The sequence below is a fragment of the Vulpes vulpes genome, chromosome 2 (assembly GCF_048418805.1).
Source record: "Vulpes vulpes isolate BD-2025 chromosome 2, VulVul3, whole genome shotgun sequence".
NCBI classification, from domain to species: domain Eukaryota; kingdom Metazoa; phylum Chordata; class Mammalia; order Carnivora; family Canidae; genus Vulpes; species Vulpes vulpes.
In genome coordinates, this window is record NC_132781.1 from 48610011 (window position 1) to 48632278 (window position 22268).

Below are 22268 nucleotides of genomic sequence, written 5' to 3' on the forward strand. Positions count from 1 at the left end.
TGTGTAGTGTAGGCACAGGAATTGGGTAAGGGGAAGCTTTCAGGCCTGAGGGGAGGCCTGACTACCACCTCCACCCTCCCTCCCTGGGCCTGGTTCTCATGGCAACAGTGGGTTGTGGGTGGGGGCTGGGCCCTACTGGCAGCTGGAGGGAGCAGGGTCTGCAGGGAGATGCTGGGTGGAGGCAGGGAGGAGAGGCACTGAGGACCAGATGGAAGAGCAGGGGCCAGTAGAGCAGACTTGCACTTGCCCTAGGGGGGCTGGGACAGGGGTGCAGGGCAGTGGTGATGCTGGGCAGCCTGCACACACAGGTCACCTGGAGTGGGCCTCCTGGGAAGGCCTCTGCAGACCCCCTCCCTGGACCACATGGGAAAGAGCAGGGAAGTGAGGACAGCCCAGCCCCCCCCCCCCCCCCCCGAAGCCTTACAGGGAGAAGTACACACAGACACTCAGTAAAACAGGAGAGCTTTATGGGTGGAGTGTTGAAGGAAAACGAGAGCAAACAGTGAGGGCCTCCTGGCTGGGTCAACAGCAAGCCCTGCGCAGTGCAAAGCTGGACCCCAGGCCCAGGAAGAGCCCGCCCGGGAGAGGCGCCAGTGCTGCCTGGCGTCTGACCCCCATGCCGGCAGGGGCAGGAAGCAGGGCCCACCTGGCGTGCAGGGGGCCTGGGAGAGCCAGTGCAGCGGGCTGGGGGCAAGCAGGAGCCAGGCCAGTGACGAGGATGTGCCCCGCCCTGTAAACAGCCTTGCGGCCTCCTGGGCCTCAGTCCCATCCCTGAGAAGCGCTGGGGGGCCCTGCAGCCTGCAGAGCCCCGCCCACTGCCCGCTGGCCCCCTTCCTGCGGGCAGGCCCAGCAGCCCCAGTGAGTGGCAAGTGGGCCCGTGGCCCATCCAGCACAGGTGGTCAGCGGTGCAGGCGGTCAGCAAGGCGAGGCCTACAGCTCCTCATAGTCCCCGCCCCCGCGAAGGTGGCCGCCAGGGGCTGCGCCCCCCAGGAAGGCCTCCAGCTCGTCCCCTGCTGTTTTCTCTGTCCTCTCGGTGCCCCGGGGCCGCCGCCGCCGCCGCTCCTGCCTGCCCTCCTCCCTGTCCCGGCTCTTCTTATGTTTGCCCTTCTTCTTCACAGCCTTCTCTTCCTCCTAGGAAAGGGGCACTTCAGGTTGGGGGGGCCCTGGGACCCTGCACTGCCTAGTGGGCACCTAGGAGGCAGGGTGCCTACCTCTCTGCTTTTCTTCTTCTTCTTCTTCTCTTTCGTGGGAGGCTTGCCCTCCTTATCTGTGGAGACAAGACAGCACGTGCCTGCAGCTCCTGGGGAGGTGTGGGGAGGGGTCCCCCTGGCTGCTGGCACCACCCAGAAGAGAGACTGTGACACCACGGCCTCTGCTCGCCGGGAGCACATGCTGGCCTGCAGGCAGACCTTCAGCCCCAGCACGAGCCTGGGAGGGTCCTTTTCTTTGCATTCTGGTGACAAGGAACTTCTGGGACATGTCTCTGGTGACACTGCTCGTTGGGGCGAGCTAGGCTCAGGGGATAGGGAGCATGTGGCTGCCCGGGGCCACATGGCACCATGAGTGTTCCACAGGCCTATTGACCATGCAACTTTTCCCGGGGTGGCTGGACTCAAAGTACACGCTGCCAAGCCCCCATATGGCCCTGATGCACTCAGCCAGGTGCCCCCAGCCCACCCAGGCCCCCAAAGTACCTTCATCACTGATATCCTTGTGGCTATTTTCTGCCAGTCCCAACCCAAAGAGGTCCGAGTCATTCTTCAGTCTGAAGGAGGCCACGGGGGGCTTGGGGAGTGGGGGGGGCTGGGCAGGAGCAGCATCCTCATCAGTTTCCTCTGAGAGGTCCTCTCGCACCGGGAACTCGTCCTGCAGAAGAGTGGGCAGGTTGGGTGGCTGGCGCCCTGTCATGGGACCCTGCAGGACGGCTCCTGCATCTCTCGGGCAGGGGACAAGCCTGGGGCCCGGGTGGCCAGCAGGGTCCGATGTGGCAGCCAGAACATGGCAGCCCCTGTGCTGTGCAGTCACTGGAGTGGGCCCCAGACCCTCCTCACCGCTCTCCGCTGAGGGTCTGAGTCGCTCTCGAAGTCAGGGTCATCCATGACAAAGGACAGCATCTGGGCGGCAATGGGCCCCTCGGGGTCACTCTCTGATGACACTGCCTGCTCCTTCTTGCCTTCTTCACGGCCTCCAGAGGGGCCTTCAGCGGGGGATTTGCGGGTGCTTGGCTGGCGGGACTCTGCAGCCCTGGGAGCCATACCCCTGTGCAGCCTGGCAGCTTTTATGGAGGGCCTTTGGGACAAGGGAGAAGTCAGGGTGCTCTTGGCTGCCACCACCCCCAGGGTGGATCCCATACACATACCGTTTGGTCTCTGGCTCAGAGCACTTCTGGGGGATGGGGACAGTGGCCTTGGGGTGCCCTGCCACCTTCTCTGCTTCCTCCTCACTGGAAGAAGTGATGTTTTCCTTGGTGATGGGGCCCACGGGCAGCAGGGGCCTGCTAGGTGGCTTATCTTCAATGTCCACATCATCCTGGAAACCTGCTACCAGTGGGTTCCCGCCTGGGGCCTCCTCATCGCTGCAAAAGAGAGGCAGGGGGTCAGAGGTCACGGGGGGGCACAGAGAGCCCCCTCCCCACCCTGAGCCCCAGACCTGGGGCACCCATGGGCACTGGCCGCAGGCCTGCTCTATCCTTGGCACTCAGCATGTGTGGGAGAACAGACAGCAAGGGGGACCTGTCCAGGACCAGTATAGGTTTTGGGGGCTCTCTGCGAAGGGAACCCGCTGGTATGGCAGACATGGCACAGACTGTGGGGGGCGAGGTGGGGCCAAGGAGATGGATGGATATGCCGCCACGCAGCAGTGTGTGTGAAGTGGGTGCCCTTGTGCCCCCGGGTGGGGTACAGGGCAGGGATGGGCTCAGCTGTCTGGGGGTGGGAGAGCAGCCTGGCGCTGGCCCCGTTCTGCTACTTTGCATTTCTGGAGGGACATGGGGATGCTGGAGACCAGCAGGTGTGCCCTGGGTGTAGTGCAGGGGGGTATGCACTGCAGACACCCAGGAACCAGTGGTGAGGGAGCAGCAGGGTTGGGAGGCCAGGCCTGCATGCTGGTCCCTGTGTCTTGCCTGGCCCAACCCCTGGTCCAAGCAGGCTTCTTCCTGGGGTGCAGGCCTTCAGGGAGTCCATCCCTCTGTCCCCTTGGCTCACCCATGGCCCACCCATGGCCCACCTTACCTGTCACTGTCCTGTGGGACCTTAGCTCCAACTCTCTTCTCATTCTGCTGGGGGCCATTGTCATCCAGGAAGCTGCGGTCAAGGCCTTCTTCAGGAACAAAATCCTCCACGTTCTGGACTTTCATTGGGGCCTCTGGCACTGAGGCTGGCTCTGTGGACAGCAGAAGCCACTTCCCATGTGTCCAGTGCCCACTCCTGCCAGGCTCAAGACAGGCTGTACCCAGGTGACTGGGCTGTGGGGTTGCCTGCCAGGAGGGAGGAGGATCCCAGCCCAGTCTGCAAGCTCCCAGGGCCAGAGAGACCGGGCGCTCCCGCCGTGGGCCACTCACACTCCAGGGCTCACCTGGAGCTGAAGGGGCTGCCTCAGCAGCTGGTGAGGTCCCAAACAGCCTGGAGATGATGCTGCGCCGTGGGGCAGGGGCTGCAGGGGGCAGTGGGGCCTCCATGGGGGGCAGGGGACAGGGGCAGGCTGAGGGGGTGTGGAGGGGCATCTGTGGGGCTGGCTGGGGTGTGCTGGGGCTGGAGCTCCCTGTGGACACAGCGCTGGGAGGCACTACCGGAGACTGGGAGCCTGAGGATGGGCTCTGCCCGTTGGCTGCCAGTGGGGACGCGTGGCCACGGCTGCGTGCCTCCATCATCTCAAGGAAGCTGGGGGAAACAGAGCAGGCAGTGAGCAGCCACCTTCCCCTTGGTCTCCTCTCTAAGAGCAGGGTGACAGCAGTGTCCTGGTCCCCAAGCTCCTCAACCTCACACCTAATGGGCTCCATCACATCAAGCCGGGTGTCCCGGAAGGAAGGGGCTAGTGAATACTGACGGGCAGGCTTGGCAGCTCCTCATCCATCAGCACACATGGGACCTGCTGTGGAGAGGGCCCCAAGCCCCCTGCCCAGCAGTGCTGCCTTCCTCTCGCAGCCTGGTCCCAGGGCTGGCCGTGGGGCACATATGGAGAGGAGGCTCCAGGGGCCATCTCCCTAGGGGGCAACATGCCAGCCAGTGCCACGTACCCAAGCTTATAGAAGCTGGGCATTCCCAGAATGGGTTCCACAGCAAGGGTGGTGCTCACCAGCCAAGCAGCCTACATGCAGGAAAACTCATTCCCCCAGAACCATCTACTAGTTCCAGAACCAACAAATGAACCTGGCTCCAAGGAGACCCAAAGGCCCTCTGGGGACAGACCTGTGGGGGTTGGCAGCCCCACCCCAGCCTACCCCCCGCCTCCAGATCTCTGACATTTAGGTGCTCTCTATGGGAACCAAATAAAATCTAAGATGAACTTGCCCTTAGGGGTAGTTTGGCCTCCACCTTCCTGAAAGGGAGAGTACCTCCCCGGGAGCTGTGGAGGGCGGACAGGGCCCCCAACTCTCGGTGCCCCTGGGACCCTGAGCAGGCAGTGCCCAGGCCTACCCAAGGGCTGCTCACGACCCACCTGGAAGGCTCCATTCCTAGCCTGTCTAGCAGACTCTCCCAAGGTTAAGTAGCTCTCTGAAGACCCACTGTACAATGGCAGCAAGCTGGGAGCCCAAACGCAAAGGCCTGGGAGCCAGTGTCAGCAGGGCCCAAGGTGGACCCTTGGCCTGGGTCAGCCGGGCCCCAGTCGTGCCCATCAGGCTGGGGCCCCCTGGGTGCTTGTCAGGCCAGTTAAAGAAGGCCCAACTGCAGGGAGTGCCTGCTTCCCTAGGTGAAATGGGCACCACTGAAAATTCAAGCTGCTTATTCTGGACAAGCACTTACTTTCCTGAGTGTTGAGGGTAAAGCACTCTGGTGCAGAGAACAGAATAGGCCGCAAGGGTGACCTCACAGTGAGGGCCACTTTCACCCCCCCGCCTGGAGCAGCCTGGGTTCTCCCTGCCCGCGTCTACGCTGAAATGCTGTGGGTTTTGGAGCAGCACACTAACACCACCCCCACCCTGTGAGCTGTCCGCTCTGCCCAGGTGGGGGCACTCCTCATTGCTGTCTGCTGGGCAGAGCCCCCAGCTCAGAGGCCTCTGGAGTGAGGCCACCTCCCACAGAGGTGGCCTGTAGGGCTGACCTCCAAGGGCCACCCCTGGGCTGACATACATGTCATAGTTCTGGTCCTCCGTCTCCTGCTGTACTGACAGCTCCTCCAGTGTGGCGTCCACGTCCAGCTGGTTCGTCTCCAACTGCCGGAGCAGCGTCTCCCTCTAGAGGAGGAAGCACAGACCCCTTCAACCCTGTGTCCTCACTTGGCCAGCCCTTGAGGGGTTCACAGCAGCTGAGCATCAGGGTACAGGGAGGCCACTTGGCCTTGGCCAGAGCGCTAGCGTGCCACCCAAGCAGCTCAGTGTGGCTCTAAGGGCATGGTCGGTGACGTGAGCAATACCTAGAACGACTGTGCCCCTCCACACGTGGTGCCCCCAGAAGGGGAGGCAGCTCTGACACACTAAACACAAGGCTCCCTGCTGCATCCTTCAGCATGCTGAGGGGAGCATACACCACCTCTGGGGCAGGAACTGGGCCCATATAGGTGCAGCAGCCACAGCCATGACCCATAGAACATTCTGCTGCTTCCTCCAGCATGGCCGGTATGGACTGCCAGGTACAGGAAACCTGGGGTGTTCCCCTTGGGATTGGTGTGCTTGTTGTACTTGGGTAAGAAGCTACACAGGTCTAAGAGGGATGCACGCAACACCCGGGGCCCTGAGGGAAAGCACGGTGCACGGGCAGCTGGCACCGCTGAGAAGTATGCCCGTACCAACCTCCCTCTAATGGAACTCGCCACCAACCACTCGGTCTGTGGGGCCTTTGTTTCCTTCCAGAGAAAAAGACACGAGGAAAGACCACCACTCCCTGAGCAGGCCTGTACCTGTACTGGAGGAAGAATGGAAGCCACTGTGGCTGCAGAGGTGCTACAGGCCAGCATCCTGCTGACAAGACGTTGCCTGCCCCACTATGATGTGGCAAGAAAGGCAGGGGCCTCTGTGGTCTTCCTCCTGAAGATCTGGCCCATGTCAGACGGGCCTTGGATGGGGATACCTGAGATACTCAGCCCGAGCAGGCTCAGCAGAACGGCTATAAGGAGGCTGGGGCTGGGCCTGGGAGGGAAACCTGGGGAATAGCCCTGCATCAGTTGGTACAACAACGCTGCTTCCAAGGCTTTGGAGAGAAGCACCATGGAAACCCGAGAGGCTGGCACCAGGGGAAACTGAGCAAGGGACCCAGGAGCCCTCTGTACCTTCTCTGTAAACCTAAAATCACTCCAAAGTAAGATGTTCAGAGAGAAGATGGAGCAGGCCAGTACTTGGGCTACCACGGCTGTAAACCAGGCTCTGTGCTTGCACAGCAGGGGTGGGACCTGGTGGGGCTCTTCCTGTAGCTACACCTCAGAGGGGCCTGGTCCACCTAAGGGCGGGCAGCCAGCCAGCCACAAGGAGCGGGGGCGTGGCATGTTCAGGGCATCTGGGGTCGGTGTGGGCTGGAAGGGAGTAGGGCCCAGGCACCCACTGGTGTCCACCTCCAGTTCCTGCCCCGTTAGTCAGAAGTGGCCCAAGAATGGCATCTGAAGGATCCCTCTGTTCTGCAGCTGTGTCGGCGAAAGTTCTAGAACTTGGGTCTCAGGCTAGCCCAATAGAGGGGATGGGATGGAGTGGGCCACCCTGCGGCCACCAACACCAGCACAGGAAGTCTTGACCATGGCCACAGTCCAGGTGAACTGCCAAGCAGCTTGCTCAGGGCTCGGGAGGGCGGCCCTGGGAAACCGAATGCCACTCGCTTCCCCCCGCCATGGGGGGTTGGGAGGTGCGGGCTCACCTGAAGCTGCAGGAATGGGATGTTGAAGAATTTGTGAAGGTACTTTAGGCCAAAGCTGTTCTTCATGGAGGACTCGGCATAGCGGAAGTAGGAGGAGCCTGGAGGCCTGTTTGCAAAAAGAACAAGTGGGTCTGGAGGCTTGCTGGTTGGCAGTGGACAGCAAGGCGCAGCCACTCTGGGCCAAGGCCACACCTGGGCCGGCTGCCCTTGGTGCCAGGGCCCAGCCCCCAGGGGACAGACTAGAGCTAGTGCCCTCGCTGCCATCTGCCCCAACCCCCCCGTCCCCGCTGCAGAGAGGGACAAAGGTCCCTGCTCCCCCACCACCACAGGACTGCTTGGTGCCAGGAAGCCAGCTGCCAGCCCTTGGTTCTGCTGTCCTCATCCCAAGACCTCTTGCAGGACCCTCACTGCCCACAGCATGGTCCTGGCCGGGGCTTTGTCCCAGGAGTGGGCCACCCACCCACCTGTCCAGGTTGTCGATAAAGTCACGCACGTCATCGGGCAGGATGACCCGGTGCTCGCCCATGTCACGGTAATTCCCCAGCACACACACTGGCACATGGGTAGGCACCTTGGGAAGCTCCCGGAGGATGTAGTTGAAGGTCCTTAGGAGGCACAGGTGGAAAGAGACGTCCTTAGTGTCAACTGCGAGACCCCCACGCCACCAGGTCGAGTGTCCTGGGCCCAGGACCCAGAGCACGTAGAGCATGGGGGCCGAGTGCCCACACCCTGTAGGACAGCCCTTGCTTTTGCCATTTTATCTCCAGTTCCCTTCCTGGCGATCTCTCCGGTGAGGTGTCTTCGCACCCCCTCTGGGGCTGCAGTCCCTGGGGCTCCCCCAGGGCTTTTCCCAGGGCTTGCTGTCCAGCCCCCCGGACCCACAGCTGCTGCTCTCAGATGGCACGTCAGAGAGTCACTGACGGGCATTGTGAAGGGTGTCCGATCCAGAGACAGCCAGTGGGAACTGCAGACATGCACATCCGCATGACAAACTGGGCTTTATTTTTGACTCACAGTCACTAGAAATGTTAACCAAGGGCCAACGGCGCCTGCCCTCCTGCCCTTGGGCCTTGTTCTGGCCTGTACTGTTCACTAAAAATGCTGGCTGACCCACGAGGGGGTTTTTGTTCGCCACAGCAAGGATCTAGACAGACTGGCACCACCTATAGGGAGTGTTCTCGGGTCCCAGGCCGCCAAGAAATGGCCCAGCATCTGAGCACCAGCAGGCTGACCCACATATACCTTTCTTTCCCTAGGCCAGAGTTGCTCTGTGCAGCCCACCTGCTCCTGTAGTCCTCCTGCCTTCAGTGATGCCAAGAACCTGCCTGAAGCTGAGCGGCTGCTAATAGCGCCTGTACCAGATTCTGTGCAGGAAAAGCCACTTCTAATTCCCTGGCTGAGGGGACCACTGTAGCTCATATGGGCGAAGTGCAGGTCATCCCTGGTGTTGACCCCAGGAGAGTGGGGTGGCTGCCTCTCGTATAGGCATGACCATGCCACAAGGGCTATGCTGCCTGCTGCCACCCAAGGGGCTCTCCTGCTTGTGCTGATGGGCAGTCCCTGCCCCCGAGGTGGGTCAGTGGGAGACCCCGTCAGATCCCTCAGACTTGAACCCTGTGGGCATTCTCAGTGTTAATGTGTGAACGCATGGAAGGCTGACGCCCGCAACTGTGCATGAGTCTATTCTTGGATAAAAGTGGCGTCTATACAGATAAGGTAAAAAGATCCCAGTGTTCTGAAAACAGAAGTCTGTATGTGGAACACCCGGAGGAAAACCTGGCTGGCTCCCACCAAACGACACCCATGCCAGCTTCTGATGGCAGGATCAATTTTGCTACGGTGAATGTGGACTACATATGCAATAATAAAAAAAACCCTTTAAAAACAGACTGAATATGGGAAAATGGAGTAGAGGCCCACAGGCCATTTCTAAATCAGGCTTCTGTCAGTTCCTCCTTCAGCATCTTTGAAGACATTCATTTCTGGCAGCAGGCCTGAGGCCGTGGTTCCTGGAAAGGCCTGCGGGGGAGGCTGGTCCCCATTGGTATAGGGCCTCCACTCCTGGTGGTCTCAGCCAGCAGCGACCTGGCCAGAGCAACACCCCTACACCTGCATACTGTGCTTCTGCTTGGGGGCGGGGGGGGGGGGGGGGCGGCAACACTGGCGCCAGGCAGGCCTGGGGAATCAAGTGTGTCCCATCTTCCCTGGCAGACCCCACTTGACACATGTCATGTTGCCCATGTGACTCCAAGGAGGGGCCCCTTGGGAGCTGGCACCTGGCCACTCCCACATTCACAACCCTGTGCCTTGACGTAGTCTTTCCCTGGGATCTTAGCTGAGTCCCCTTAGTCAAAGAACGTCAGAAGTGTCTTGGGGAGCCCCAAACAAGTGGCCGCTTGGTTCTGCATGGTACTTTCAGGAAGGGCCACAGGGCTGTGGAAGGTGTGCCCCCCGCTGCAGTGCTGTACCACCTCCGCCCGCCCTCCACATGTTCCCCGTCTGTGCTCATGGACCTCCCCAGAGATGGCCGGGCCTTGGCCTCCATGTGACTGAACTGCTGGTGTGCACGATGCCCAAGAACAGCCTCTAATTGTGTGGCACCAGCAGTGACCAGCAGGCGTCACCACAACCTGGCCGACCACTGGGGTGGCCGTCCAAGTGGCAGAGTACTAGGAGCCTCAATGGACATTTCCAGCCAGCGTCCCCTTACCACTGCTTGGTGATGTCGAACATCATGACCACCCCATTACAGTTCTTGTATACATCCAGGAACTCGGCGTCCAGGGCCATCTCGGACTCCACCTGGGGACAGGACACAACTGGCATGAGAGAGTGCTCTGGCCAGGCTCCCACAGCTGTGAGCCCTGTCTCCTGGGGAAGGCTGAAAAGGACTTGCACAACCCGAAAGATAACAGCCATTTTCATGTTGGAAAAAAACACGTGAATGAGACGATCTAGAGCTCAGGTCAGAAAACTTTGCCTAAAAGGGTCTAGCAGTAAACCATTCAGGTTCCAGGACCACATCAACTCTGCTCCTGATTTAGGGCCTTCTCCACTCACCAACCACATCCTACTTGTGAGCCTCACAAACTTCCCATTACTCAGAGGGCCAAGAGTGTACATTCCAGACCTGAGGAAAGCACTTGCAGAGAACCTTCTAGAGCACAGAGACAGGTGACTGCAGTGCTGGGGGCAGTAGCAAAGGGTCACACAGAGGGCCAGACAGACCTGGACCACGTAGGAGGGGCCTGGCAGGTGTCACCACCAGCAGCTCAGGCAGGCCCAGCCATCCCAAAATACACCAGTAGGCAACACAGGGTCCCATAAGGAGTGGGGCCGGCTGGTACCACTGAAATACCAGGGAGGGTCCCAACCCCCAACCTGGAGTGGTGGGCCCCATGGTGGTGGGGGGTGGGGGCAGCTTACCCACCTCCTGGGGATCATTCTCCACCTTCAAGCCATCACCTCGTCGTCTGCACTTCCCTTGTTAGGATGACAGACAAGGGTTACAGGGGGAATCATGGCCCCGGGGGTGGGGACACTTCTTCCCCCCATCCTACCCACCAGCCCCCACCTCTGGTAGGTGCCACGTCCCCCACAGCTGGCACTCAAGCAACCCCACTGGTGGCAGGAAGCGACCACAACCTCACTGAGACCTCCTTGACAGCTGGAGCCGCTCTGTCCTAGCCAGGAAAGAGACCCTGATGGGTTGCTACAGTTTGGCCTAAACTGGAAGGCGCCGGCAGGTACAGCAGGGCTGCTCAGCAAGATGGCCCTAATGTCCCCATTTCCTTCCCCGACTGATGGAGCGCCCAGCCCAGCCTCTCAGGTGCTGCCCTTGAGACCAAGGATGCTCCCAGGCCTCCCAGGCTGGGCCCAGGCCCTGAGCACACCAGCAGCTGGCACAGCTCTAGGGGCTCCTGAGCCGTAAAGAGCTCCAGACCATCCTTGTCACCTCCCCTCTATCTCTGAGATACTTCTAAGGGAGAAGGAAGGGCTGTGTGTCACCCTGGGAATTCTAGGTCCCTCCATCTTAGGAATAGCCTGGGCTAAACTAAGAAAGCCCTTCAAACTAAGAAAGCCCTTCCTACCCCACACACTGGGTTTGTTTATTTAAAAACCTGCTACTGCTGGTCTCCACAGCTTCTTTCTGACCCCCTGGCCACCTTCAGAGCCCTATGAGCACAGTGGGCATCCCGGGTCAGCAGGGGCTGGCCATGCGCACCCTCCCGGGTGCTGCTCTGGGGCCACAGGACAGTACCTCCAGCACCACCATGGGATCCCTGCTGTAGCCATCCTTGCGTGTGGTGGGTGGACTTTGTGCCTCCCACAGGCAGAAGCAGGACATGCCAATGATCCCCAGGGTGGCAATGTGTCTCTGCTGCACCACAGGGCATTCCCACCAGTGACAACATAACACGCTCACAGGAAGGGGCCCCGTCCCCCCAAGGGCTGGTGGCTTCGGAAGCCAGCAAGTTGGTTCTTGGCTCAGGGCCCGGGGACACTGTGCTGACAGTGCTGCAGGAAAGGCTCCTGGGACAGGCCCCACAGGCTCCTGGGTTTGGAACCCTCCTCCTCTGCCAGCCCCTGTGAGTCCCCCACTGCCAGGCGCTGTCTTAGTGGGTCAAACACGCATTTAAACAGCAAAGGCCATGGTCCTGACTGGTCACTGCTGTGCATCTGCCTCCTCTGCCCCAGATGCAGGAGGGAGTTGATCTAAGACCCAGAAACTGAAAAGAACAGCACAGACCCAGGCCTCTAACAGCCTCTGTGAGCGGCCCTTCTGTCAAGAGACCCGAGACACAACACGGAAGGAAGTGTCGGGAAAAAGTATTCATGATAAAAAGATACGACTCACCTTTGTCAACTACATCCCAGACTTCCACCTTAACGATGTCATCAGTGGCTAAAATGGGGGAAGACATGAAGATTAGGGTCCACCACCACCTTTGACCTTCTGGTCACACTCAGGCTCTTAGGGGCTGTCCAGGAGGTGCTACGTTCCACTCTTCCCCAGGTGGGTGGGGCTCCCCACCAGCAACGTCTCCAAGGATGCCTTACACCCACCCACGGCCTCTACACAAATGGCAGCCTCTCCCTCTCCCCGCCCCCGGAGGACAGCAAGGTGCATCACTGTTTTAGGCTTATGCTCAGGCTGCAGTGAACGGCCCTGGCCCATCCTCAGCTGACCTACCCTCCATTTCCTGTAGGTGTCCTTGGGACAGGCGGGTCCCTGGCCGGGTCTACACAGCCAGGGTACCCTATGTAGGTGCACCCAGAGAGCAGACTCTGGCCTGACTCTCATCAGTGACCAGCCTCGACTGTGTTCCAGTCTTTCTCAGAACTGCTTGTCTTTCTGCGCTTTTTCTTTTTTTCTTCTTCTTTTTTTTTTTCTGCGCTTTTTCTTTACAGAAAGGAGACCCTTAGCCCTTCTTCAGTGATTCTCACCAGGGATGGACGTCAGGACCCAGGGCCTGCGCTATGTCTCCTCGTGGTGGGTCTGAGTGCTAGGCTCATCCTTCCATCCTCAGGATTCTGAAGGGACAGGTAGGGAACTGCCATGCTCCTGTCCCTAAGCTGAGGGGCACAAGAGCACACTGGCACTACCAGCTTCACCTCAACCGGGAGGGGGTGTCATGGGAGGTGGCCCTAAGGCTCCATCAGCTCCAGCTGGTGAGCTGGGGTAACACTGGTCCAAGCAGCTGTCCTAGGGTGTGGCTGGGCCATCACTCAGTGGGAATCACAACTTCTACAGGCCTCATGTGCCCTACTGTTGACAATTCCATTTTTTTTTCCCAGTAAATAGGAATGTTTGAAACAGTTTAAAGGACTTTTGCTTTCATGAATTCTGGACATGGAAAATGACATCCACTGCTCATGGAGCTGCCACAGTGACAGAAGAGCAACAGGGCCTGCTGCTCCCAGCTGCAACCGAGGACTGCGAGGCGCATCCCATCCATGAAGCAGTCTTGCAAACGTAAAGTGTAGAGGCTCAAAAGGACTGAGGGGTCCCTCCTGCTGGCGGAGTGCACGTGGGCCTGGCGCAGGTTGTAGCAGGGAAGTACCAGCCTACCAGGCTCTCAGGTGTTTAACCTGGAACTTTCTGCCTTTGCTGGTCTCTGGAATTGAGCTGGTCTTTGGCACAGCTCCCTATGTAGAGCCCCCGCCACTGCCTGGGGTGTTTCTCTGGACAGGGTCCCGTGGGAGAGGGGTTCCGGGGCAACTCAAGGGCAGATTTAAAGGGCGCCCCCATGATAGCACCTTGGAGTTCAAGGAGGCTCCCGCTGACACCACAGCTGGGGAAGGGTCTCTAAGGAGCCAGGCCTGGGGAGAACCAATGAAAGCCCCCACCGCACAAGGGGCACTGGCTTGCACTCCAGCTCTGCCTCTTGCCTGCCCTGTCCCCCCACCAACACACACACACCCCGCCCTCACTTTTGTAATTCCAGTGGATGCTGGTGACCTGGATCTCCTGTGTGGGGATGTACTCCTCCACAAACTTCTTGCCCTGCAGCCGGTGCCATAGCGCCGTCTTGCCCGTGTTCCTGTCTCCTCGGATCACTATCTTCACTGGTGAGGAAAAAGGATAGATTGGGTAAGCAAATCAAACCAGGGGCAAACTGTAACTTCACCAATGGAGTCCATATGCCACACAGGTTCTCCTTCACACAGAGCATGGCCTATATGGCTGGTGAGCAGGGACTGAGCCGAGTGCTGGGCGTGGGCTGGCTGGGAAACCCCTGAGGGGCCGAGGCCCCTGCTCTCCCTCCCTGTTCCCCAGAGGGCCCCGAAGGCATTTCCTCCCCGGCTGATGGAGTCAAACCCCGCTCAGACTCTGCACCTGCAAGAAAGTAGCCTCCCCTAGAGCTGGATGTCCTGGGAACCCCTGACTCACACAGTCAGTCAGGCCGCTGGAGAGGTTGGAGGCTGGTGTTCTCAGTCAGCTCCCTAGATTTCCATAGCTTGCTCCTAACCTACTTTTTCATAGCCCTGGTATTTTTAGCACACAATTTTGCAGAGCACCACCATTTTCAAGGCCACACATGTGGGGTTACAGCAAAGCCAGTATTCTACTTGCTGCACATGAGTTTACATAGTGCCCTTTTTGCTGAGTGTGTACATGTGGCAGTGAACCAGCCTGCAGGTAGCAGAGTACATGGACTCTGGGCAGGCCAGGGCCAAATCCCACAGCACCGTGTAGCGGGATATACTTCCAGCCGCCTCTGGGAGATGGCACAGGGTTCAGTTTAAGACTACCACGGTCTGGTTTGTTCTAGAAAGATGAAAAACAGTCAGGAATGCTATGTAGAGCCAGGAGGCAGGGGCAAGAAAGGGAGCAAAGTGGACTGTACCACTGCCGGCTGTGGCTTGAGAAGATGTGTGGGGTGGGCAGCCTGTGGGGGGGCCTGCAATGGTACTGGCCCCTCAGCAGGTGCACAAAGGAGTGGTGTGTGTGTGGGGGGGGGGGGGGGGCTGGTGCTTCATGCCTTGGGGCTCGGGGAGCTGCCCTAGAGCCTGGTCTGGCCCCCCTGGCCATCCCCTCCTGGCACCCCCTCCTGCGCCCAAGGCCCTTATGTTCTCAAACACTCACTACTCCTCCTGTGAAACTAGGTCACATCAACCTCTTCCCATCTCATGCTCCCCGAGTCCCAGCTGTAGTCTCTGGACATGCTAGTTGTTCTTAACTGGAACCCCCTCGGTCAGATCTCAGGGCCACTCTTCTTCCACCAGCTCTACCATCTCACCAGGTTGGATACAAGCCACTGCCCTCAAGGCCTGGGCAAGCCAGACTTGATTGCAGCCAGAAGCCAACACCCAGGAGAACCTGGGAGAAAGGTCAGGGCAGGTCTTATGCTGTAAGCAGCTCTGGGGATGTCCTGAGTCCCCATCATGAGCTTGAACACCCCGCAGGAAGTGTGCCAGTTTAGGGCAGTCTCCCAACAGGTGGGACCCAGAGAAGACACAGGGGCCTCTGTCCCTTTCCCTCGTTCAGTGAGGATGAGGTAGGCAGAGGCCATGTGCCGCTTACCTCCCTGGAGGCAGCAGGCTCCTGGCCCCAGGAGACCCCTGGCCAGGCTGAGGGCAGGAGGACAAATCCACAGCACCATTCCCCAGACCATCCTGACCACGGGCCAGGATTGCACTCTTTTTATTCTCTGGATATCACTAGTCATGTTCTTGTTTTATGGTTGTAGTTTCTTACTTTCTCTTAGCTTTCCAGAGACAAGTTCCTTTTTTTTCTTTTTTTTAAGATTTTATTTATTTATTCATGACAGACACAGAGTGAGAGAGAGGCTGAGACACAGGCAGAGGGAGAAGCAGGCTCCATGCAGGGAGCCGGACGTGGGACTCAATCCCGGGTCTCCAGGATCATACCCCAGGCTGAAGGCGGCACTAAACCGCTGGGCTACCAGGGCTGCCCAGACAAGTTCCTTTTCCAAACTACTAGGTCTTTTTGTATAGTCTTCAAATTCCTACTTATATTTTCAAACTTTTCTTATTCCTTTGAACATATTATACTTACTTTATTTGTCATTGAAGCATAGTTGATGTATAACATGTTAGTTTCAGGCATACACTATACTGGTGTGACACCACCCTATGGGCAGCTACCATCAGCCACCAAAGTTGTTACATTAGTGACTGTGTAATGACTTGACATTCTGTGAAACTTGACATCTCCAGAGGCCAGGGTCTGATGTTTGCTGTGTCTGCTGGATCCTGCTCTGGGTGCTTCATTTCCTGGGTTTCCTGATCTTCCACTGGTAGCTCATCATTTCTTGGAACTTTACCTACAGGGTCCCGCTAAGGTCGCGGTTGAAGCTGCATTCATCAGAAGGCACCTATAACACTTCTGCCTGCTGTCTAGAACACTAACCACCTAGGGAGACCTTAAGTAAATTTTCCACCTGCGGTTTTTAAGACCACATTGATGATTTTAAGGAAAACCCATGGGGCAGTCATCCATGGGCTTACCAGAGACCTGGCTTTATGCAGGAACCCCTAGGAGACGCCCTTCTGGAATAGGTTCAGCTGTTTTTCTTCCTGCCCCAACCAGATACCACCTGCCAGGGTCAGGCCGATGCCCTCAGGGTGAAGTTAGCTTCACAGCTGGCTTCCCTCCCAGTATTTACTCCCTTTTGCTTTTGAGAAAAGAGCAATGAACACCTGTACAAACTTTATTCAAGTTCAAGAACTGTGTGATACACTGTTTTTCTAAATGCTTTATTCAAACATTTAAAATGGTTTTAGGGGAAGGGCTGTTCAGGTTATCAACTTTACACATGGCTAGAAATGGAGGTTGGGGACGGTGGTAAAGGAGCCATGAGTGGTCAGCTTCCTACACCTAAAAGTGTCCCAACAAAGGGAAAATTTAGTAAATTTGATTTTATGTTAATTTTTTTTTCCCTGAGGAAGGGCATATATCTGCCCCTCCCCACTTTTATTTTTCCTTGTGCTGGGATAAATTCCATTTACCAATGGAAAAGCTCAATGGAAGTGGGGAGTCTTTGCCTTGGTCTGGATTTTAAAAGAAACGCTTCCTGTCTTATTAGTACATGCAAACGCAGGTTTTTTTTTTTTAATTTTTATTTATTTATGATAGGCACACAGTGAGAGAGAGAGAGAGAGTCAGAGACACAGGCAGAGGGAGAAGCAGGCTCCATGCACCGGGAGCCCGACGTGGGACTCGATCCCGGGTCTCCAGGATTGCGCCCTGGGCCAAAGGCAGGCGCTAAACCGCTGCGCCACCCAGGGATCCCGCAAATGCAGGTTTTGATGGACACCTTTGAACAAGTAAAAGAAGTTCCCTCTGTTCCTGCTTTGTTTAGAAGTGGGTTTTCTCTGGGTGCCTGGCTGGTTCTGTCAGTGGAGTGTGTGACTCTTGATCTCGTGGTTGTGGGTTTGAGCCTCATGTTAGGTGTAGCAATTACTTAAAAATAAAATAATTAAAAAATAAAATAAAATAAAATCTTGGGGCCCCTGGGTGGCTCGGTGATTGAGCATCTGCCTTCTGCTCAGGGTGTGATCCCAGGGTCCAGGGATCAAGTCCCCCATTGGGCTCCCTGCAGGGAGCCTGCTTCTCCCTCTGCCTGTGTCTCTGCCTCTCTCTGTGTGTCTCTGATGACTAAATAAAATCTTTAAAAAAATAAAATAAAATCTTAAAAAAAAAAGAAGCGGGTTTTCTCTTATCTTCAGTAAATTATGAATAGGTGTTGAATTTTATCAGACCCTACAGACCCTTTCTCTTACACCTGCCTTTTCTCCTTGAGTCCACCAGTAAAGCACAGAATACATATATTCTGTTAATCCTTGAACTCCCGGAATACCCTACTTGGTCTCCGTGCAATGATTTGTTATGAATATTCTGATGATTTTCTAGATCTCATTTTTTAAGAAGATTTTATTTATTCATTCATAGAGACAGAGACAGAGACAGAGAGAGGCAGAGACACAGGCAAAGGGAGAAGCAGGCTCCATGCAGGGAGCCCGACATGGGACTTGATCCCGGGTCTCCAGGATCACAACCCAGGCTGAAGGCGGCGCTAAACCGCTGAGCCATGGGGGCTGCCCTCTAGATCTCATTTCTTGACCTCTCACTAGATTATTCGGTCTGTGCTCACTGACGGGACTGGATGGTCACTCAGCCTTGTATGTTGTCCTCTGTTCTGGCACCAGCTTTACCAAGTGCAGGAAGCAAGCTGAGTGCCCTCATCTTCCATGTCATCTCAGTGTGATGCTTGGCTCTCTGAACATAGTTTCTGTAGTTCTGTTTTTCTTTTTCTTTTTTTTTTCTTTTTTTTAGAGAGGGATCATGCGTACATAAGTGGGGTAAGGGTGCTGCACAGAGGAGAGGGGGAGAGAATCTCAAGAAGACTCCCCACCCCGCCCTGGCGAGCAGAGCCCAACACAGGGCTCAATCTCATGACCTGAGCCAAAATCATGAGTCAGACCCTTCACTAACTGAGCCACCCAGGCACCCCGATGTTCTGAATATTTCTAATGATGTGTCTAGCGATGTATGTTTCTGAAACACTGGACTTGGACTTCTTGGAGTTTTATATATTTCATGAATTCTGGAAAATCCTCAGTCTTTATTTCCTCCAATACTGCTTCTTCCTCATTCTTGCTATTCTGTCTGAAAGTCCTATCAGGCATGTGTTGGAATCTGCTTCATTTCTAAACTGCACATCTTTCTTCTGGGCACTAATTCTCTCTTTAATCTACTTATTATGCTGATTCACCTGTTTACTGACTTTTTTTTTTAAGATTTCATTTATTTATTCATGAGAGACACATAGAGACAGAGAGAGAGAGAGAGAGAGAGAGAGACAGAGGCAGAGACACAGGCAGAGAGAGAAGCAAGCTCCATGCAGGGAGCCCAACGTGGGACTCGATCCCAGGTCTCCAGGATCACGCCCTGGGCTAAAGGTGGCACTAAACTGCTGGGCCACTGGAGCTACCCTGTATACAGACTTTTTATTTAAAAAAAAAAAAAAATTTTTTTAATTTTTATTTATTTATGATAGGCACACAGTGTGAGAGAGAGAGAGAGGCAGAGACACAGGCAGAGGGAGAAGCAGGCTCCATGCACCGGGAGCCCGACGTGGGATTCGATCCCGGGTCTCCAGGATCGCGCCCTGGGCCAAAGGCAGGCGCCAAACCGCTGCGCCACCCAGGGATCCCTAGACTTTTTAATTTTCATGACCATGTTTTTCATTCCAAGAGGTTCTCTGGTTCTTTTTCAAACATGACCTGTCTGTTCACAATCCTGATGTAATCTTAAAGCTGTTTCCCTCTTACCCTGGAAAAATTCTCTTATCCTGAAAACCTTTCAAAAACTTTGAGAGAGTGCTTACGTTCATTTTTAAATTCTAGCACAGAGATCCACCTGGCCAGGTCTCTGGCTGTCCCAGCATCTGGAGGCTTTCTTTGTGAGGATTGCAGGCCTGAGCAAGGGCAATCCTGACAAATTCCATCAGGTCTGGTGTTTCCTTACTCAGGAAGCTGCCCCAGTTAAGGCTTCTTCACCAAGTGGGGCTAATACATTGTGTCCAGTGGCAATAGAAAGGATAGACAAAGTCAGGTAACAGTCTTTCTTCCACTTTGAATGCAAATAATTTTCAAACTATAATTATGGCTCAGTATCTCATTCAGGTTTTGATGCCACTTCTCATTATCAGAGCAATTTATAGGAAATGAATGCAAATAACTTTCAAACTATAATTATGGCCCAGTATCTCATTCAGGTTTTGATGCCACTTCTCATTATCAGAGCAATTTATAGGAAACGACCTGTCTGCCCTAGGACTAGGTTCTGTAAGAGACAACATCTACACTTGGACATCATCGGCTCTTGCCTATAGAAATCCTGAATCTAGGGCAGCCCGGGTGGTTCAGTGGTTTAGCGCTGCCTTCAGTCCAGGGCATGATCCCAGAGACCCAGGATTGAGTCCCATGTCGGGCTCCCTGCATGGAGCCTGCTTCTCCCTCTGCCTGTGTCTCTGCCTCTCTCTGTGTCTCTCATGAATAAATAAATAAAATCTTAAAAAAAAAGGAAAGAAAAGAAATACTGAATCTAGGGATCCCCGGGTGGCTCAGCGGTTTAGTGCCTGCCTTTGGCCCAGGATGTGATCCTGGGGTCCTGGGGTCAGGTCCCACATCGGGCTCTCTGCATGGAGCCTGCTTATCCCTCTGCCTGTGTCTCTGCCTCTCTCTCTGTGTCTCTCAAGAATAAATAAATAAAGTCTTTAAAAAAAAATCCTGAATGTATAATCATCAGATTGCTTGCTTGTCTCTTCTAAGTAGAATGTTTTAGAAAAATAAATAAAGGAAATCAGAAAGTTTCAAAGTTGCATACTGTTTAACTACAGGGAGACCTCCCTGTAAATGCAATTTCTCTCAATCTCATCCCCTTTCTTGCAGTTTTAGGGAATCATAACCTGTCCCCCAATTATCTGAGGCTGGGTTTACTACTCTGGAACAACTCTACTGCGCCACCCTCTTTATAACCAATCAAAGCTAGAGAATGTGGCTCTCAGGGAGTACACTCCTCAGGGAATGCTTTTCAGAAGGTGAAAAGTTTACAGTTTCCAGCTCTGATTTTCACAGGACTAGAATTAAATTTAAAACAATACTGTAGGGGATCCCTGGGTGGCGCAGCGGTTTAGCGCCTGCCTTTGGCCCAGGGCGCGTTCCTGGAGACCCGGGATCGGTCCCGCGTCGGGATCCCTGCGTCGGGATCCCTGCAGGGAGCCTGCTTCTCCCTCTGCCTGCGTGTCTGCCTCTGTGTCTCTCATAAATAAATAAAATCTTAAAAAAAAAAAAAAAAACAATACTGTAAGTAATAAAGGTAAATAAGGGAATCTAAATGTAGACTTTGTAGATGTGTACAAGTATTTCAACTTACCATTCTCTTCTTTGAATGTGAGAGAAATACGTACAATAATTGTGAGTTGACTACAACTAAAACAACCTCTCTTTTAAAACCTGCACAGAGGTCTTTCCAGTTACGTTCTTCATCTTGTGCATGACTACTTGCAATAGGTCACCATAGAGACCAGAGGGCTCCCATTAAAGTAGCAAAGGGGGTCGGATGGGAGGGGTCCAAAAATCTTGTAGAAATATATGAAAATACTTGAAAGGGAACATATTAAAAGCAGAAAACAACATAAAAAGCCTTTAAATAATTCTAGGAAAGGGACAGCGAGATGGAAAATCTTAAAAGAGGTCAAGAGAACGGTTGGCGTCCAGGAGCTATGCAATTTACATAATTTATAGCAGGACTGGAAACGTTCTGGGCTCTTGGGGCATCTGAAAATAACTCCTCCTTCCCTCAGGGGGGAAGAGAAGTCTCCTACAAGAAGTAAGAGTCTTTGCGCCTTCTGTGAGCTTTTTCCAAATATATCCTTTACAAATGCTTCTTTAAAGAAGGAGGGGGTGGGGCAGGAATATGTGGCGTAGATGATATTCCCTTCAAACTGCATAGAAGTCTACAAAGAAAAATCCCAATGCTCAAAGCACCAGGACTAGCTGGATCTCGGCTCCGGGGCAGGCTGTCACGTGGCTCACGGACGGGGAGCCCCCCCACCCCTCAGGCGTCACAGACCACAGAGCTCTCCCCACGTTATGTAAGAATCACTCTTAGACGAGGTTATCCGGGCCAATCCGGGCACCGCAGAACGCACCAGGAACCGCCTGCGCTAATTTTACCGTACAAGCTAAACGCACAGAGTTCTTAGCGTGCCAGTATTCCTCGGGAAAGACCCACGGGTCAGAGGGAAACGCCACGGGCCGAGGGCAACAAGTCCCGATCCCAGTGAACGCCCCTAGGGTACCTGCCACAGGTAAGGGCTCAGCACATCTTCAACAGAGACCAACACGACCTGCCACATCCACCCACCGGCCGCGCCCCGGTCTCCGCCACGTCCCAGTCCCCGCGGCCGGACCTGCGGACCCCGTGGGGCAGCGCCCTCCTCAGCCCGCGCCCTCGGACCCCGCTGTCCACATTCCCCCGGCAGGAGCCCTGCGGCCCAGCCCGCACTCACTGTTGTACTGCACCCCCTTGGCGAAGCGCCTCTGCAGGGCCTGGTTCATGGACTGCAGCCCGGCGGGGATATTCTTGTCGCGGCCCGGAGCCTGCTCCGACCCCACCAGCTTCTTGAGCGCGGAAAACATCTTCCCGCTCCCACGTTCGAGCCCGGCGCGGCCCGCGAGCTCAGCGGCGGCGGCGGCGGCGGCGGCTCGGCGCGGATCGCACCATGTCCTGAGTCCCGGCGGCCGGGCGCCTACTTTGAGGGCGGCTCGCGGGCTCAGCCGCGGCGGTTCCGCTCCGGCCCCCGCGACCCCCGGCGCGATCGCCCTCCGTCTGTCAGAACCGCCATCTTGGCGCTGGCTTGACGAGGCGCGCGGCTACGGGGTGCCGCGAGGGCCAAGACGATGCGCGCATGCGCGACGGGACGCGCGCAGAAGCGGACTCGGCGTGGCGCGCCGCTAAGGGGCGCCGTGAGGGCCCCGCTCGGGCGGCGGCGCGGGGGCGTGCGCATGCGCGGGGCAGCACGGGCGGAGGTGGGCGTGGAGCCACGTCCGGCTTCCGGAGCGGGCGGGACAACCGTCAGCGTTCCTCGCCGCGCTCCCGGTCCCCCCATCCGGGACCCCCCACTCCGCGGCCCCCCTCCGTGTCGGAGCCTCCTGCCCGCGGTGCCCCCAGCAGTCCTGGAAAAATGTTTATTCGTGTCACAAAGCGCCGGCCTGGGGGCAGGCGGGGCTCGC

General features: G+C 56.1%; 1 protein-coding gene across 1 annotated transcript; it reads right to left on the reverse strand.

The window, feature by feature from the left end:
- Window positions 1–445: 445 nt before the first annotated feature.
- Window positions 446–21991, reverse strand: RABL6 (RAB, member RAS oncogene family like 6). The gene is made up of 15 exons (XM_072748055.1): window positions 21545–21991; window positions 13434–13568; window positions 11857–11904; window positions 10429–10481; window positions 9709–9800; window positions 7463–7603; window positions 6999–7104; window positions 5289–5392; window positions 3574–3878; window positions 3231–3381; window positions 2360–2575; window positions 2052–2289; window positions 1695–1866; window positions 1212–1267; window positions 446–1131 (listed from the first exon to the last, which is right to left on the reverse strand). Exons 1-15 carry the CDS (start codon window positions 21672–21674, stop codon window positions 931–933), a joined length of 2148 nt encoding a protein of 715 aa, XP_072604156.1. The 5' UTR covers window positions 21675–21991; the 3' UTR covers window positions 446–930.
- Between the last annotated feature and the right edge of the window lie 277 nt (window positions 21992–22268).